The sequence below is a fragment of the Neoarius graeffei genome, chromosome 6, assembly GCF_027579695.1.
Source record: "Neoarius graeffei isolate fNeoGra1 chromosome 6, fNeoGra1.pri, whole genome shotgun sequence".
Lineage (NCBI taxonomy): Eukaryota > Metazoa > Chordata > Actinopteri > Siluriformes > Ariidae > Neoarius > Neoarius graeffei.
In genome coordinates this window covers 56,702,234-56,720,059 of record NC_083574.1, presented here as the reverse complement: position 1 = coordinate 56,720,059, position 17,826 = coordinate 56,702,234, and the positions used below count along the sequence as shown (strand labels likewise).

Sequence of the window (17,826 nt, the reverse complement as noted above, 5' to 3'; positions counted from 1 at the left end):
TTTGCGGGAGCGGGTAGGAGCGGGACTGCACAATGCGGGAGCGGGCGGGAGCGGGACTGAAAATTCTGTCCCGCGCAGACCTCTAATGTGGCCCTAAATTCTCCGCTATTTTTTCCTGCTTCAACATGATGCAATTCAAGATACTACATCATGTATTACATGGTGGGCTTTCCCCATTCGCACAAGGCATTGTGGGATACAAATTTGAAACAGGAGAGAAAAATGGAGGACGCGAATGAAACATGAAAGACCGACTACAGTAACGGAAAGCGAGAAAAAAAAGATGCTATGTTGCAAAGGAAAGGAAACACAGGACCAAACTAATAAATATCGGTGGTCAGGGAGCACCTCGGTGTGATCAGCTGTTCGTTTAGCGACAGAATGATGGAACTGTCGGTGCACGGTCAAAGGTAAACCTGTAGATGGCAGTAATGCAACACTGTGGATGCCAGCTGCCATAAAACCCAAAAGAAGAAGAAGCAGGTAAACTTGTGCATACACACACGGACTTCCTCTGTCTGCTTGACTGCGTGAAGCGAGCGATTTCATGCACATTATTTGCTCAGGAATCCCCTCTAATTAAATAACTTCCCAGCCACAGAATGGCCTGGGTTTTGTGTGGGGGTTTTTTTGTTTGTTTTTTTTAGATATTGCAGAAATAAACGTGCGTCCTAATGACCAAATTTCAAGGGAAACTAAATTTCACCGATTTTATATGAAATCAAAAGGCCTTTAATGCTTTAATGACTCAGTAATAGGCTCTACTGTTAACTCCAGACTGATTGGAGTCTTTCAAGAGAATAACACAATTTTTTGAGACATTTGGGCTTTAAGGCAGCATGGTGGTGTAGTGGTTAGCGCTGTCGCCTCACAGCAAGAAGGTCTGGGTTTGAGCCCCGTGGCCGGCGAGGGCCTTTCTGTGTGGAGTTTGCATGTTCTCCCCGTGTCCACGTGGGTTTCCTCCGGGTGCTCCGGTTTCCCCCACAGTCCAAAGACATGCAGGTTAGGTTAACTGGTGACTCTAAATTGAGCGTAGGTGTGAATGTGAGTGTGAATGGTTGTCTGTGTCTATGTGTCAGCCCTGTGATGACCTGGCGACTTGTCCAGGGTGTACCCCGCCTTTTGCCCGTAGTCAGCTAGGATAGGCTCCAGCTTGCCTGCGACCCTGTAGAACAGGATAAAGCGGCTAGAGATATTGAGATGAGATTTGGGCTTTAAACTTTATAGGGGATAGACACTTTTTTTTTTTTTTTAAACTATACAAAACTATGTATTGGATTGTGTGAATATTGGCTGGCTGATCATGATGGTTTTACATATCCCATATAAACGCATCCCACTGGTGTAAAGATGTACATGGATGTGTGTGGGGTTTTGTTTTTTTTTTTTAAATCCCAGTCTCTCCTGCTTCCACAGAAAGTTTGACCAATTCTGTTCCTTCCCACATTTTTTGTTTGTACCTGACCACAATATTTTCCTCATGAATTCAACCATTTTTTCCCCAAAACATAAGCACTTTTTTTATTTAAACCACTCTGAGAAAAAGTACAGCATTTACTAGAAATGAACAAATAAACACTGTAAATGCCATGCGAGCAACTTGCAGTGTACCAGGACTGTTGTACTAAGTATCCGCTTTCTTGAACTGTTTGTCCAGTCAAATTAGTGGACCAGAGCTAACCTTCGTACGCTGCATGGCCAAAACAAAAAAAAATCCCATGCCGTAATATTTTGTTGAACTAGAGCCCTGCACTCCCACGGGAGTCCCGCGGGACTCGCGGGACCCGCCGCAAAGCAGTGCTGCGCGGGACAAATTTTGAAAGCTCATTGCGGGCGCGGGCGGGACTGGAAGTGCACATATGCGCGCGGGCGGGAGCGGGAGTGCACATATCCGGCGCGGGCGGGAGCGGTGATAAGCTGCAGTCCCGCTAACTAAAAACGTGTTTGAAATAAAATTTATAAATTATTAATTTATGTGTATCATATATAATTTGTGCTGGATATTTTATTTGGCATTAATAAAAACATTTTAAGATGCCTAAATTTGCAGAGAGAGTCAGATTGCCAGATTGAGTGAGGAATGGCATCTTAAATTTGCCATTGATCACCCTAACGGGAAATCCTTTGATCACTCTAATGACTCGCAGTTCACACCCAGCTAGCAAGAGAACCATGAGTGAAGTGATTTACTGCTTGCGTTAGTCTACAACTGTAATCAGAGAGACAGGTTACACAGTGACGGTAGGCTTGACTCAATGCTATCCCAGAAATCCTTCCTGTAATATGCAAATTTGGCTGTCCAATCAGAGGTGGCCAAATTTGCATATTACAGGAAGGTTTTCTGGGATAGCATTGAGTCAAGCCTACCGTCACTGTGTAACCTGTCTCTCTGATTAGAGTTGTAGACTAACTCAAGCAGCAAATCAATTCACTTCTCTTACTAGCTCTGCTTTGCAATAAAAAAAAAACCATTGGTACAAAGCAAGCCCATTCACTTTTTTATGCTGATCAGAGAATTACAATGGTTTCTCATGTGATAATGTGCGATTTGCGATTAAATATTTTAATCGCTTGACAGCACTAATTATTATTATTATTATTATTATTATTATAGACACTACATGCTGAATTCAGAAACAAGGTAAATAACAAACGTGAATGTGAGCTGTAGATATTTATGCTCAAATCCACTCAAAGTAGGGGGCGGGGCACCATCACGCTGTGTCAAGACAAGAACTTTCCTGAGAAATAACGCGAACGTCTGCATCATGCGGGATTTGCGGGCAGGAGTGGGACAAAATATGGCAGGCGCGGGCGGAAGCGGGACTGAAAATCATAATTCTTTGCGGGTGCGGGCGGGAGCGGGACTGCACAATGTGGGCGCGGGCGGGAGCGGGACTGAAAAATTCGACCCGCACAGACCTCTATGTTGAACCGCCTTCAGCTTTGATAATGGCACGCATTCCCCAAGACATTATTTCAGCAACCTTATGCAACATGACATTTACATTTACAGTGGTGCTTGAAAGTTTGTGAACCCTGTAGAATTTTCTATATTTCTGCATAAATATGACCTAAAACAACATCAGATTTTCACACAAGTCTAAAAGCAGATAAAGAGAACCCAGTTAAACAAACGAGACAAAAATATTATACTTGGTCATTTATTTATTGAGGAAAATGATCCAATGTTACATATCTGTGAGTGGCAAAAGTATGTGAACCTTTGCTTTCAGTATCTGGTGTGACCCCCTTGTGCAGCAATAACTGCAACTAAATGTTTCCAGTAACTGTTGATCAGTCCTGCACACCAGCTTGGAGGAATTTTAGCCCGTTTCTCCGTACAGAACAGCTTCAACTCTGGGATGTTGGTGGGTTTCCTCACATGAACTGCTCACTTCAGGTCCTTCCACAACATTTCGATTGGATTAAGGTCAGGACTTTGACTTGGCCATTCCAAAACATTAACTTTATTCTTCTTTAACCATTATTTAGTAGAACGACTTGTGTGCTTAGGGTCGTTGTCTTGCTGCATGACCCACCTTCTCTTGAGATTCAGTTCATGGACAGATGTCCTAATATTTTTCTTTAGAATTCGCTGGTATAATTCAGAATTCATTGTTAAATCAATGATGGCAAGCCATCCTGGCCCAGATGCAGCAAAACGCGCCCAAACCATGATACTACCGCCACCATGTTTCACAGATGGGATAAGGTTCTTATGCTGGAATGCAGTGTTTTCCTTTCTCCAAACATAACGCTTCTCATTTAAACCAAAAAGTTCTATTTTGGTCTCATCTGTCCACAAAACATTTTTCCAATAGCCTTTTGGCTTGTCCACGTGATCTTTAGCAAACTGCAGACGAGCAGCAATGTTCTTTTTGGAGAGCAGTGGCTTTCTCCTTGCAACCCTGCCATGCACACCATTGTTGTTCAGTGTTCTCCTGATGGTGGACTCATGAACATTAACCTTAGCCAATGTGAGAGAGGCCTTCAGTTGCTTAGAAGTTACCTTGGGAGTCCATTGTGACCTCGCCAACTATTACACGCCTTGCTCTTGGAGTGATCGTTGTTGGTCAACCACTCCAGGGGAGGGTAGCAATGGTCTTGAATTTCCTCCATTTGTACACAATCTGTCTGACTGTGGATTGGTGGAGTCCAAACTTTTTAGAGATGGTTTTGGAACCTTTTCCAGCCTGATGAGCATCAACAATGCTTTTTCTGAGGTCCTCAGAAATCTCCTTTGTTCATGCCATGATCCACTTCCACAAATGTGTTGTGAAGATCAGACTTTGATAGATCCTTGTTCTTTAAATAAAACAGGGTGCCCACTCGCACCTGATTGTCATCCCATTGATTGAAAACACCTGACTCTAATTTCACCTTCAAATTAACTGCTAATCCTCGAGGTTCACATACTTTTTCCACTCACAGATATGTAATATTGGATCATTTTCCTCAATAAATAAATGGCCAAGTATAATAATTTTGTCTCATTTGTTTAACTGGGTTTTCTTTATCTACTTTTAGGCCTTGTGTGAAAATCTGATGATGTTTTAGGTCCTATTTATGCAGAAATATAGAAAATTCTAAAGAGTTCACAAACTTTCAAGCACCACTCTATTTCCATCCAAAGTTATATTAATTCTTCACCGAGATCTTGTGTTGAGGATGGGAGAGTCTGTCAAGTCTTCTCCAGCACATCCCAAAGACTTTTAGTGGGGTTAAGGTCAGAACTCTGGTGGCTAATTCATCTGTGAAAGTGATTCCTCATGCTCCCTGTACCACTCATTCACAGTTTGAGGCCTAATTTTATGCCCATGCCATCAGGCAAGAGATAATCCATTGATGTGATAACCTGGTCAATCAGTCCATTCAGCTAATTAGCCAACTTCATTTTATTGCCCCATCACGTTGCTGAGCCTCGACCTGACCTACTGAAGCAACCACAGATCATAACTCTGCCTCCAGAGGTTTGTACAGTGGCCACTATGCATGATGGATGCATCACTTCATGCGCTTCCCTTCTTACCCTGACACACCCATCACTCAGGAATAGGGTAAATCTGGACTCATCAGACCACATGACCTTTTTCTATTGCTCTGAAATGGTCTTTATGCTCCCTTGAAGCCTTTTTGTCCGATTAGCCTCACTAACAAATGGTTTTCTTTTGGCTACACAGATGTTTAATCCCAATCCTGTGAGTTCTCTTCATGTTATGTATGTGAAAATGCTCTTACTTTAACTTAAATATAGCTGTGAGTTATACTGTCTTTGGGTGATTTACCTTCAAGTGTTTAAGTGATCTCTGATCTTGGTCAGTCAATTTTTTCCCCCCTTTCTTCCTGACCACATGTCTTCTGTGAAATTGACTATATTCACCACTGTCCTTCCAGGTTTTAATAATGCATTGGACAAGTTCTTAACCCAGTTCCAGCCATTTCAGCGATCTCCTTAGTTGGTTTCTTTGCTTCATGCAGGACAGTAATGTGACTCTTCTGAAACACAATCACGTTTTTCCACAACCATGGGCGACATCTTCCAACATGGTTGTTAAAGAAATGAGAAGCTACTCACTGCATCAGTTAGGGTTAAAAAAAATGTACCAGCTGCAACATGTTCATCACTGCAGTCATTATCCAACCAAAGGCTCTTAAGTATTTGCTTATTTAAATCCAAATGGTGACTTTTTGGCCAGGCAGTGTATAATACAGTATAGCATCACTGTATGGGAAACATTTAGACTTTACACTCACCGGCCACTGTAATAGGAACTTGTTCTTGATTCTAAGATTCCTGTTCTTGGCTGCAGGAGTGGAACCCAATGTGCTCTTCTGCTGTTGCATGCTGAGATGCTTTTCTGCTCACCACGGTTGTAAAGAGTTGCTATGTCCTTCCTGGTAGCTCGAACCAATCTGGCCATTTTCCTCTGATCCCTCTTGTCAACAAGGCATTTCCACCTACAGGACTGTCGCTCACTCGGTGTTTTTTGTTTTTCGCACCATTCTGTGTAAACTCTAGAGACTGTTGTGTGTGAAAACCCCAGGAGATCAGCAGTTTCTGAAATACTCAAACCAGTCCATCTGGCTCAAACCAACACCTATGCCACAGTGAAAGTCACAGAGATCACAATTTTTCCCATTCTTATGTTTGAAGTGAACATTAACTGAAGCGCTTGATTTGTATCTGCATGATTTTATGCATTGTGCTGCTGTCAAGGGATTGGCTGATTTAGATAACTGCATAAAATGGCAGGTGGATGGGTGTACTTAATAAAGTGGCCAGTGAGTGTATGTGCATGCATAGCAGATGTGAAGTTTCCACATGATACAAGAAAAGTACCTTGTGCCAAACAGCATTTAATTATGCCCAAAACACTCACCAGTTAGTTATCTTGATTATGATGAGATTTTTCAGCAGTGAACTAGAGAGGCAGCTACAGTTATTGACAGTCCATAATTATCGACACCTTCTCAGATTTACCAATAAAAAGCAATTTTATAAAGGTGAGTTTCAGTTACAACAGTTATTATTGGTTAATTAATCAACCGGAAGACCTGCCTCGCCCTTTGATCTTATCGTTTGATGACGCAGCTTGTTACCTGAGATGGAATATCTTTAGCACGATCAGCAATCTGAGGAAATCCCAGACCTTATCATTGTAGTTAAGCATGGTGGAAAGATCACTGACACGTTTTTTTTACTTCTCAAATTCACCGATATTTCATGATCTCCTTGTCGAAACCTTCTTTGTTTCTTACTCTTTCATTTGACACTCGGCATTTTGTATCTAAACGCGCATTTGAGAAGTCACGTGAGGTGTCGATAATAGTGATCACTTTCACCAGTGTCCACCATTATCGACACCCTGTGGAATTAAGTGACATTTACAATTGTTATGGATCGATCTTTGTGTAACATCATTGAAGTACAACCCCGATTCCAAAAAAGTTGGGACAAAGTACAAATTGTAAATAAAAATGGAATACAATAATTTACCAATCTCAAAAAACTGATATTGTATTCACAATAGAACATAGACAACATATCAAATGTCAAAAGTGAGACATTTTGAAATTTCATGCCAAATATTGGCTCATTTGAAATTTCATGACAGCAACACATCTCAAAAAAGTTGGGACAGGGGCAATAAGAGGCTGGAAAAGTTAAAGGTACAAAAAAGGAACAGCTGGAGGACCAAATTGCAACTCATTAGGTCAACTGGCAATAGGTCATTAACATGACTGGGTATAAGAAGAGCATCTTGGAGTGGCAGCGGCTCTCAGAAGTAAAGATGGGAAGAGGATCACCAATCCCCCTAATTCTGCACCGACAAATAGTGGAGCAATATCAGAAAGGAGTTCAACAGTGTAAAATTGCAAAGAGTTTGAACATATCATCATCTACAGTGCATAATATCATCAAAAGATTCAGAGAATCTGGAAGAATCTCTGTGCGTAAGGGTCAAGGCCGGAAAGCCATACTGGGTGCCCGTGATCTTCGGGCCCTTAGACGGCACTGCATCACATACAGGCATGCTTCTGTATTGGAAATCACAAAATGGGCTCAGGAATATTTCCAGAGAACATTATCTGTGAACACAATTCACCGTGCCATCCGCCGCTGCCAGTTAAACTCTATAGTTCATAGAAGAAGCTGTATCTAAACACGATCCAGAAGCGCAGACGTCTTCTCTGGGCCAAGGCTCATTTAAAATGGACTGTGGCAAAGTGGAAAACTGTTCTGTGGTCAGACGAATCAAAATTTGAAGTTCTTTATGGAAATCAGGGACGCCGTGTCATTCGGACTAAAGAGAAGAAGGACGACCAGAGTTGTTATCAGCGCTCAGTTCAGAAGCCTGCATCTCTGATGGTATGGGGTTGCATTAGTGCGTGTGGCATGGACAGCTTACACATCTGGAAAGACACCATCAATGCTGAAAGGTATATCCAGGTTCTAGAGCAACATATGCTCCCATCCAGACGACGTCTCTTTCAGGGAAGACCTTGCATTTTCCAACATGACAATGCCAAACCACATACTGCATCAATTACAGCATCATGGCTGCGTAGAAGAAGGGTCCGGGTACTGAACTGGCCAGCCTGCAGTCCAGATCTTTCACCCATAGAAAACATTTGGCACATCATAAAACGGAAGATACGACAAAAAAGACCTAAGACAGTTGAGCAACTAGAATCCTACATTAGACAAGAATGGGTTAACATTCCTATCCCTAAACTTGAGCAACTTGTCTCCTCAGTCCCCAGACGTTTACAGACTGTTGTAAAGAGAAAAGGGGATGTCTCACAGTGGTAAACATGGCCTTGTCCCAACTTTTTTGAGATGTGGTGTTGTCATGAAATTTAAAATCACCTAATTTTTCTCTTTAAATGATACATTTTCTCAGTTTAAACATTTGATATGTCATCTATGTTCTATTCTGAATAAAATATGGAATTTTGAAACTTCCACATCATTGCATTCTGTTTTTATTTACAATTTGTACTTTGTCCCAACTTTTTTGGAATCGGGGTTGTAGATGAAGTACTTTTAAAAAATAAAATTCTGTGATTTATAATACTTTTTTTCCTGATTCATAACAGAATGGAATGTTTATAGAGTATTTGCAATCTGATTGCAATAAATAGAATTAGAACAGAATTAAATTCCTAGCATATAAAAAAATTACATGCTTGAAATATTCAGATTTTTCTATTCCATTCAGACAATATTTTTGCAGTTTGTTGTAAATATCTACCACATAGTACAATATCAGTAGATATTTTATATTTTTAGATGTAAATTTAAAATCTCAGTTAAAATTACTTGTTTGAAAATACTGAAGCTTCACTAATCCGAATCTAATTGCAACAAATTAGAGCGTAGTTTGAATTATTGGTAAACTACAAAACTAGAAATGAATGCAAGCAACAAATGATTAACAGTGTGATCTACGAAACTACTTAAAGTGGAACAAAAAGATTTTCTGACGCAGGTTAAACATTATCAGTTCATTTGTTTACAAACATTAGAATTACTTCATTTACGTAAGCACTGACATGGCTATATTTATATAAAAGATATTTTGTACTAAATATACTATGGAAAACAAATTTTAAATAAAAACTGTTTTGTTAATACTACCGTACATACTGATTTTATTTATTTATTTATTTAAATAATCATCTGGATGTCGATAATTGTGGAACAGTGTCACGTGATCTGATACGCTAAGTAATCAGGAATCAACTCTTTTTTTTTTTTTTCCCCCCAGTGGAAGTTTGAGTAATTATTCACGCACAATTTATGTATTGAAAGTCTTTTCTACTTTTGCAATGGCCAAAAGATTAAGGTGTCGATAATTGTAGCCGCCGCTCTATAATTTTTATCATCATAGGATGGGTTAGATTCTTTTGTCCCTTCTAGAGAGACATTTTGAATGTCCTGTTTTGAACCTAGTTGGTGTCTTGCTGTCATATTTTCTTTCATCTTGATAAATTAATTCTTGTTTGCATTGTTCTCCCTTGAGTTAATAACTTACCTGTATTACTGATTTTCGAAATCCTGTCCTTAATAATGTTCCACCAGACTCCAGAACTTTCCTAGTCAAGTCTGTGGCTTTGAATAATGGTGAATGTTAAGGAAACGATTTTAGGTTCTTCTCCCCAGTGAATTTTAATAATTGAAGGTAACATCAGATATGGGTTGTTGCAGTGTGTAGGAACAAAGTTATTGTGATAATGCATTGCACAAGAAGGCATGATAATGGTAACTCCTGATAACTAGTAGTTATGGTTGTCGTTTTTATGATGACGATTTGTTGCGTCAATATTATCAAACAAATGTTAGCAAACGGAGGCATTTTTCTGTGACTTGATTAGCACGTGAAATAAGTCAGAAACATTTCTGTTTTAATGGGCCGTTTCATGAAGTAAACTTTCTGTAGCTCAACGTCTTTTTACATCTTGCAGTAACTGTAACGTATTATTCACTATTACCTTTTTTCCGAAAAGGAGAATATTGGCAGTAATGTTTTTGAATCATTTGATTAAGCAAACTTCCTGAATTGATTGAGCAAACATCCTGATTGTTACGCTGCCCTGGGAAAAGGTGAATGTAAGCCGTCACACAGTTTGTCACAAGAACATGTGCGTGGATAGTGTCATGTTGAGGACTAAATGTGCCCGCCCTCACTAGTACATGATGATGATATGCTGAAGTTTGGATGTTTGTTCTCTGGGAAATGTCAGGTATTGTGATAAATGGCTTAAGGACTTTCCCATAGACCCATGCTACAGTCGCACACCGGCCTCGCCATGCTGTGTAATGTTTGACAAGAGCTTCTGCTTTCCAGCGCAGTTCCATAATTGAGTCACATGCACACATCGCATGCTAATATACTTTGCCCATGATAGCGCTTGAGGTGCCAGGTAAAGCAAGACAATACAGTAGTACTTTATTTCGCACCATCTGCGTTAATCAGTTCAAATGTTCTCAGTTTGCTCCAAATGTACAACCCCGATTCCAAAAAAAGTTGGGGCAAAGTACAAATTGTAAATAAAAACAGAATGCAATGATGTGGAAGTTTCAAAATTCCATATTTTATTCAGAATAGAACATAGATGACATATCAAATGTTTAAACTGAGAAAATGTGTCATTTAAATAGAAAAATTAGGTGATTTTAAATTTCATGACAACACATCTCAAAAAAGTTGGGACAAGGCCATGTTTACCACTGTGAGACATCCCCTTTTCTCTTTACAACAGTCTGTAAACGTCTGGGGACTGAGGAGACAAGTTGCTCAAGTTTAGGGATAGGAATGTTAACCCATTCTTGTCTAATGTAGGATTCTAGTTGCTCGACTGTCTTAGGTCTTTTTTTGTCGTATCTTCCATTTTATGATGCGCCAAATGTTTTCTGTGGGTGAAAGATCTGGACTGCAGGCTGGCCAGTTCAGTACCTGGACCCTTCTTCTACACAGCCATGATGCTGTAATTGATGCAGTATGTGGTTTGGCATTGTCATATTGGAAAATGCAAGGTCTTCCCTGAAAGAGACGTCGTCTGGATGGGAGCATATGTTGCTCTAGAACCTGGATATACCTTTCAGTATTGATTGTGTCTTTCCAGATGTGTAAGCTGTCCATGCCACACGCACTAATGCAACCCCATACCATCAGAGATGCAGGCTTCTGAACTGAGCGCTGATAACAACTTGGGTCGTCCTTCTCCTCTTTAGTCCGAATGACACGGCGTCCCTGATTTCCATAAAGAACTTCAAATTTTGATTCATCTTACCACAGAACAGTTTTCCACTTTGCCACAGTCCATTTTAAATGAGCCTTGGCCCAGAGAAGACGTCTGCGCTTCTGGATCATGTTTAGATACGGCTTCTTCTTTGAACTATAGAGTTTTAGCTGGCAACGGCGGATGGCACGGTGAATTGTGTTCACAGATAATGTTCTCTGGAAATATTCCTGAGCCCATTTTGTGATTTCCAATACAGAAGCATGCCTGTATGTGATGCAGTGCCGTCTAAGGGCCCGAAGATCACGGGCACCCAGTATGGTTTTCCGGCCTTGACCCTTACGCACAGAGATTCTTCCAGATTCTCTGAATCTTTTGATGATATTATGCACTGTAGATGATATGTTCAAACTCTTTGCAATTTTACACTGTCGAACTCCTTTCTGATATTGCTCCACTATTTGTCGGCGCAGAATTAGGCCATTATTAAAAAATGTTCTGTTTCCGGTCCACCGGCCGGGTGAGTGCCGTTTGTGCGGGTGAAATTTTTTTTTTTTAAAACGCCGGTTTTTCGACATTTTTTTCAGGTTCGTAAATCTAAAATCGAACTTGACATTTCCGCATTCCCAGGGCTTTCCACTAAGGCTCATAGTAGCCAGCCATGACAAATAAGTAGCCAGCTGGGGGGAGTAAACACAAAATAAACTCCTGTGCACGCAGTTCCCAGGGTTAAGTGTATTTTCCACAGACCATTTATTTATTCACTTTACTCAAATACAAAGTAAAATGGCAGTAAATCTTTCTTTTCTTGCGTATTGCATCATGAGGCGCTCCTGGCTTGTAAATCTCTTATTTTTGGTGCATGACACATTCACGCAACTGAGCATGCGCCGAGTGCGCGCGCACACCGCATGTCGGGGCGCGGATGAGTTACTCTCCCTTGATCAACGGTTCAGTTTGACATTATTGTCAGTCCGTTAGATAAACATTTATTAAAATCGAAAATTAATATTTAGAGCCTGTGGGCTACAAAAATAGTCATTAAAGTAGCCAGCTGGACTTAATTGTGTGGCCGGCGCTTGTGGAAAGCCCTGTCGAATCAGCTCTGCGCATGCGCCGTGCGGCACAAAAAATGGCAGCCACCATGAAGGAAGGAGATCCGGAGTTTTCAAACATTTGCTTAGTGTGAAATCGCAAAATGGTATTCTAGCGAACAACAAAATAGTAAAGATTCAGAAAAACAAATCATTCAGTGATCATTTTAATAGTGTAATTTCATCCGAACTAGGCCTAACGGTCAATTTAGAACTACAAAAAGCCCGTGTGTCGGACATTTTAAGTACCTTTTGTAAAAGTTTTGCAAATGTTGCAGTCAGCATTTAAAATGCTAACTTAAAGTTTTTGTACAAGTTTCAGTTGATTTAACTGTCATATTTTATTAAATGTGTCTGCTTTTGTAATAAAAAAAAGTACTGAAAGAAAAAGCAAACACAGCATTGCGGTTTCTTATCCATCCATATATAATAAAAAAAAAAATCCCTCCCTCCCGACTGAAATTTTTTTTGCCCACCCGGTGGACAGGAAACGAATTTTTTTTTTTTAAGGATGGCCTTAGGGGGATTGGTGATCCTCTTCCCATCTTTACTTCTGAGAGCCGCTGCCACTCCAAGATGCTCTTTTTATACCCAGTCATGTTAATGACCTATTGCCAATTGACCTAATGAGTTGCAGTTTGGTCCTCCAGCTGTTCCTTTTTTGTACCTTTAACTTTTCCAACCTCTTATTGCCCCGTCCCAACTTTTTTGAGATGTGTTGCTGTCATGAAATTTCAAATGAGCCAATATTTGGCATGAAATTTCAAAATGTCTCACTTTCGACATTTGATATGTTGTCGATGTTCTATTGTGAATACAATATCAGTTTTTTGAGATTTGTAAATTATTGCATTCCATTTTAATTTACAATTTGTACTTTGTCCCAACTTTTTTGGAATCGGGGTTGTAGTTGTAGCACTGAAATAGAATACCAGGAAAAGTTTCAGCTGGATTATAGGTACTTGTGTCAAAGTATGTCAAATGTTTTACCCTGTTAACCTTTTCTTTCAGTACAACACTGTTCACAGGTCGGTCTGTTTTGTCAAGAGTTAATAGTTGAACCTTGTGTTAAATTGTACCTGATTGGACTTGGACTTAGCCCATGAGCTACTCTGAAACTCAGCAAAACGGTAAACGCAGGAATGCATTGACTTGCGGCAGTTTTCCTTTTGGCCAGGAGTCGCATGACGTGTCTCATGCTGGCTGCCAGGGATGGTTACTCTCAGGTGATCAATCTGCTGGTGTCTCATGGAGCAGAGCTGAACTTTCAGGATGACGGCGGCCACACGGTACTCTTCACACATCAGTCACGGTTCCTAATCAACATTTGAATTCTTGTCTCGAAAGTAAATTAAATGTTTCAAGTTTACCTCACAGGTCAGTCATACATATATGGACTGATTAAACACAATATGTCTCATGTCCGCCAGCAGGTCCAAGTGGTGTCACACTTAACATGTACCCTTCTTTAGAAATATAAGGCCAAGGATTGTGGTGTTTGCAGGAATAATAAATGAGACTCTCTGCTAAAATTAGGCGCTCATGTTAGCTGTGCAGTACGGGCATGAAGCTGCAGTTCTAAAACTACTACAGCTCGGAGCTGACAAGTCCATTAAAAGCAAGACAGGGAATACAGCTGCTGACCTGGCCAAATCATTCAAACACCTGCAGGTATGTGAACCATGACCTTAGACCTCATCAGTCACGTGGCGTTTTGTACATTTTAAAAATGGCCCATTATCAGCCATTATGCACTGAAGGACACCTAAAAACTCTGACGTTTCATGTTTAAAGAATCGTCACAGATACGCAAGATTTGTAAGAAGCAATTGTGATGTGGATTTATTTGAAATGAGATTATTCTCCTTGTGATGTGTTTAGGGATCCGAACTGTATGTCAGCAGCTCTCAAACGTTTGCAACCAGGGACCCCTTTAATTTTAAAATTCTGTGAACTCCCTCACTTTAGTATGAACATAATCCAACTATTTTTTTTTTTTGGATTCATAGAGTTTCGTATTCCTGAATGTTTCATTCAGTACACATTTTTTGAGATCGTCATTAGATTCAAGATTACTTACACTCACCGGCCACTTTAATAGGATTTTTTTTTTTTTGATTCTAAGATTCTTGTTCTTGGCTGGCAGGGGCAGAACCCAATGTCATCTGAAGTGAGATGCTTTTCTGCTCACCATGGATGTAAAGCATTGCTATGAGTTACTATATCCTTCCTGGCAGCTTGAATCAATCTGGCTATTTTGCTCCGATCTCTCAACAAGATGTTTCCACCCACAGAACTGTCTCTCAATCAATGTTTTTTTTGTTTTTCGCACCATTCTGTGTAAACTCTAGACACTGTTGTGTGTGAAAACCCCAGGAGATCAGCAGTTTCTGAAATGCTCAAACCAGTCCATCTGGCACCAACACCCATGCCACAGTGAAAGTCACACTTTGAGATCACAATTTTTTCCCATTCTGATGTTTGAAGAAGTGAACATTAACTGAAGCTCTTGATTTGTATCTGCATCATTTTATGCATGATGCTGCTTTCAAGGGGTTGGCTGATTAAAGAACTGCACAAAACAGCAGGTATATGGGTGTACTTAATAAAGTGGCCAGTGAGTGTATAGATCCGCTTGGTTTTGAAGTTTGGATTAAACTCATTCCATTGAAGTGACCAGTCCAGCCAGCTAATAAGAACTCCATAAACCTGATGGTTTTTACTGTGATTTGCACCACTGTAACAAAATTTAATAATCCTGCCTTTTCTTCATGAGCCCCAGTTTGAGAATCATGACTGTAGGTATCTGGCATTGGTTTTCAATATTGTCTAACTCTGAAGATGTAAGAGATTTTTATTATACCCCTGCTCCTAAGGAGGGGGGGTATACTGGTTTAGCTCTGTCCGTATCTCCGTCCTCCCAAAACACTGTTTTTCTCAGCAACCACAAATCATAGCCACTTGGTAGCAAACTTCAGCTTGGGGTTCTATACCGTGTATACCGTTTTCAGGTCTGTCGCACATCGACTTCCTGTTTACCGACTGATTGATTGTTTTTACAAAACATTTAGGGTGGATTTACAAAATTTTCGTAACACTTCTCTCAACAACTACAAATCACAACTGCTTGATATTTGGTAGCGAGCTTCAGCTTGGGGTTCTATACCGTGTATACCGTTTTCAGGTCTGTCGCACATCGACTTCCTGTTTACTGACTGAATGTATTTACGAAACATATAGGGTGGTTTTTGACACTATTTCAAGAAGCAAAATGCTATTTCAAAATGACAGTTTATCAGGATGCTATCTGAAATCCCTGGGGAGAGCACTGCTCTTTACTTACTTGTTTCAGGGTTAATTATTTGTTGAAGTCAACATTCATAATAAGTGTCCTATTCCTTCAATTGCTTGCATTGTGATATAAGCGAGAGTGGGGGGATACGTAAGTGAGCAGTAGCTCACAGTTGATCTTGTTTATGAGCATTATTGTTACTATTCTGAATTTTGAAAGTGGTTCAGTTTAATATTAAACCAATCTCTCAACAGATCTGCAGGATTCTCGACTCTCCAAGTGACTTCATTGTTAATGGTGCACTGCCCTCCAAAGCCGAAACAGTGTTAAAATTTCTCAACCGAAACCCTGAACCTCTATCAGTCTCAAAGGAGAGGTACATTCCAACCTAGTTCTTGCAGACTGTGGCTAGCATGCCCTCTTGTGGTCGTAAGGAAAGCTGATGGTCTGTAATAATTTTTGTGTAGCCACATTATATTTGGTTTTCTTGCAGTTCTACTAAACTATGTGATATAGAACTACTACTACACGGGCTGAATCTGGAGTATCTCTCCGATATCATGATGGTGAGGAAACTGTCAAATTATACAGATTGGGTGATGGGTCATGCCAGGTGGATTAAACAGCACAGAATTTTAGACTATTTTACACTTAAAACTAGTAAGTTATGGTAGTGTATTTTGGAGCTTGTTCTAAGTGTTTTTTCATTCCTGTACATATTGATCAGGGAAATGACATCACCTGGAGCCACTTGTTGACAATGGAAAAAGAAGACTTGGAAAAGGTAACTTTACAATTAATAAAAGATACTGACTAAAAGAATGCATAAATAGCTCATTGCTAGCACTTAAACATTTAAAACTAGGTGGCAAAATGTCTCATGCCATAGAAAAATGCATGTTATGAACTGCCCTAAGAAGCAATGGCTCAATGAATTTGGAAGTTTCTGGGACAAATCCAGTGCAAAGACCTGCTGTTATGCAGGCCTCTTGATGGAGCGTTACAATAATGGGGGTGAATAACGCACCCCGTATCGTATGTTCTTTTAAGTTTGTGCTTTCCCAACATTTCCTGTAGCTCTACCCTCTGGGTTTATATTTACTAGTGCATCTCAAACAATTAGATCATCATGAAAAAGTTCATTCTTTTCGTAACGTACTTCAAAAAGGTAAACTTTAATATATCCTGTGTTCATTACATGTAAAGTGAAATATTTCAAGCCTTTTTTGTTTGTTTTAATTTTGATCATTATATCTTATAGCTCATGATAATCAGAAATCCAGTATCTCATATTATTAGAATATTTCCTAAGTTTCAAAGTGTTTGTTGTCATATGCACAGTAAGGAACATGTCCTCTTGCACAATGAAATTCTTCGTTTGCCGTCCACCATGAATGCCAATTACAACAGTAAATAGGTGGAAGAAATAATACAAAGTAAAGGCAATATAGTGCAAAAAAAAGTACAAAATAAAGGTAATGCAGTGCAAAATAGGCAGTATAATACAAAAATAAGGCAATGATCGAATGTAGCAGCGAAAAGGGCAGTAATGTGCAAACAGATGTAAACAGTCAAGGACAGTTTACAGGGAGGTCCATGGCTATAGACTCCTGTCAGCTGTTCAGGAGTCTCATGGCGGTGGGAAAGAAAAAGTTCTTTCGTCTGACAGTCCTGCATTTCACACTTCTGTACCTCCGGCCTGAGGGTAGATGTGTGAACAGTCCATGCTGGGGGTGGGTGGGGTCTTTGAGGATGGAGGCAGCTCTCCTGTGGACTCTGCGGTGGTAGATGCTCTGCAGAGAGGGCAGTGAAGTTCTGGTGATCCTCTCAGCAGTCTTCACCACCCTCTGCAGGCGTTTGCGGTCCATTGCCGTAGTGCTGCCGTACCACACAGTGATGCAGTTGGTCAGGATGCTCTCAATCACACAGCTGTAGAAGTTGCTGAGGATCTTGGGCAACATACCAAACTTCCTCAGCCTCCTCAGAAAGTACAGTCGCTGTTGAGCCTTCCTGACCAACTGTGTGGTGTTGGGTGTCCACGTGAGGTCCTCACTGATGTCAAACACCCAGGTATTTGAAGCTGCTCACCCTCTCCATCTCAGGCTCCCGGATGAACAGTGGCCGATGAGGTCTCCTCTCCTTCCTCATGTCCACTGTCATCTCCTTCGTCTTGTCCATGTTGAGGGTGAG

General features: G+C 40.4%; 1 protein-coding gene across 1 annotated transcript in view; it reads left to right on the top strand.

The window, feature by feature from the left end:
* The window catches only part of asz1 (ankyrin repeat, SAM and basic leucine zipper domain containing 1), a 62,584-nt gene that overhangs the window by 32,006 nt on the left and 12,752 nt on the right, over window positions 1-17,826 (top strand). The window contains exons 5-9 of the mRNA XM_060922967.1: window positions 13,522-13,633; window positions 13,881-14,015; window positions 15,891-16,012; window positions 16,130-16,202; window positions 16,364-16,420. Coding sequence (XP_060778950.1) covers window positions 13,522-13,633; window positions 13,881-14,015; window positions 15,891-16,012; window positions 16,130-16,202; window positions 16,364-16,420 — 499 coding nt within the window. The remainder of the gene's footprint in view (window positions 1-13,521; window positions 13,634-13,880; window positions 14,016-15,890; window positions 16,013-16,129; window positions 16,203-16,363; window positions 16,421-17,826) is intronic.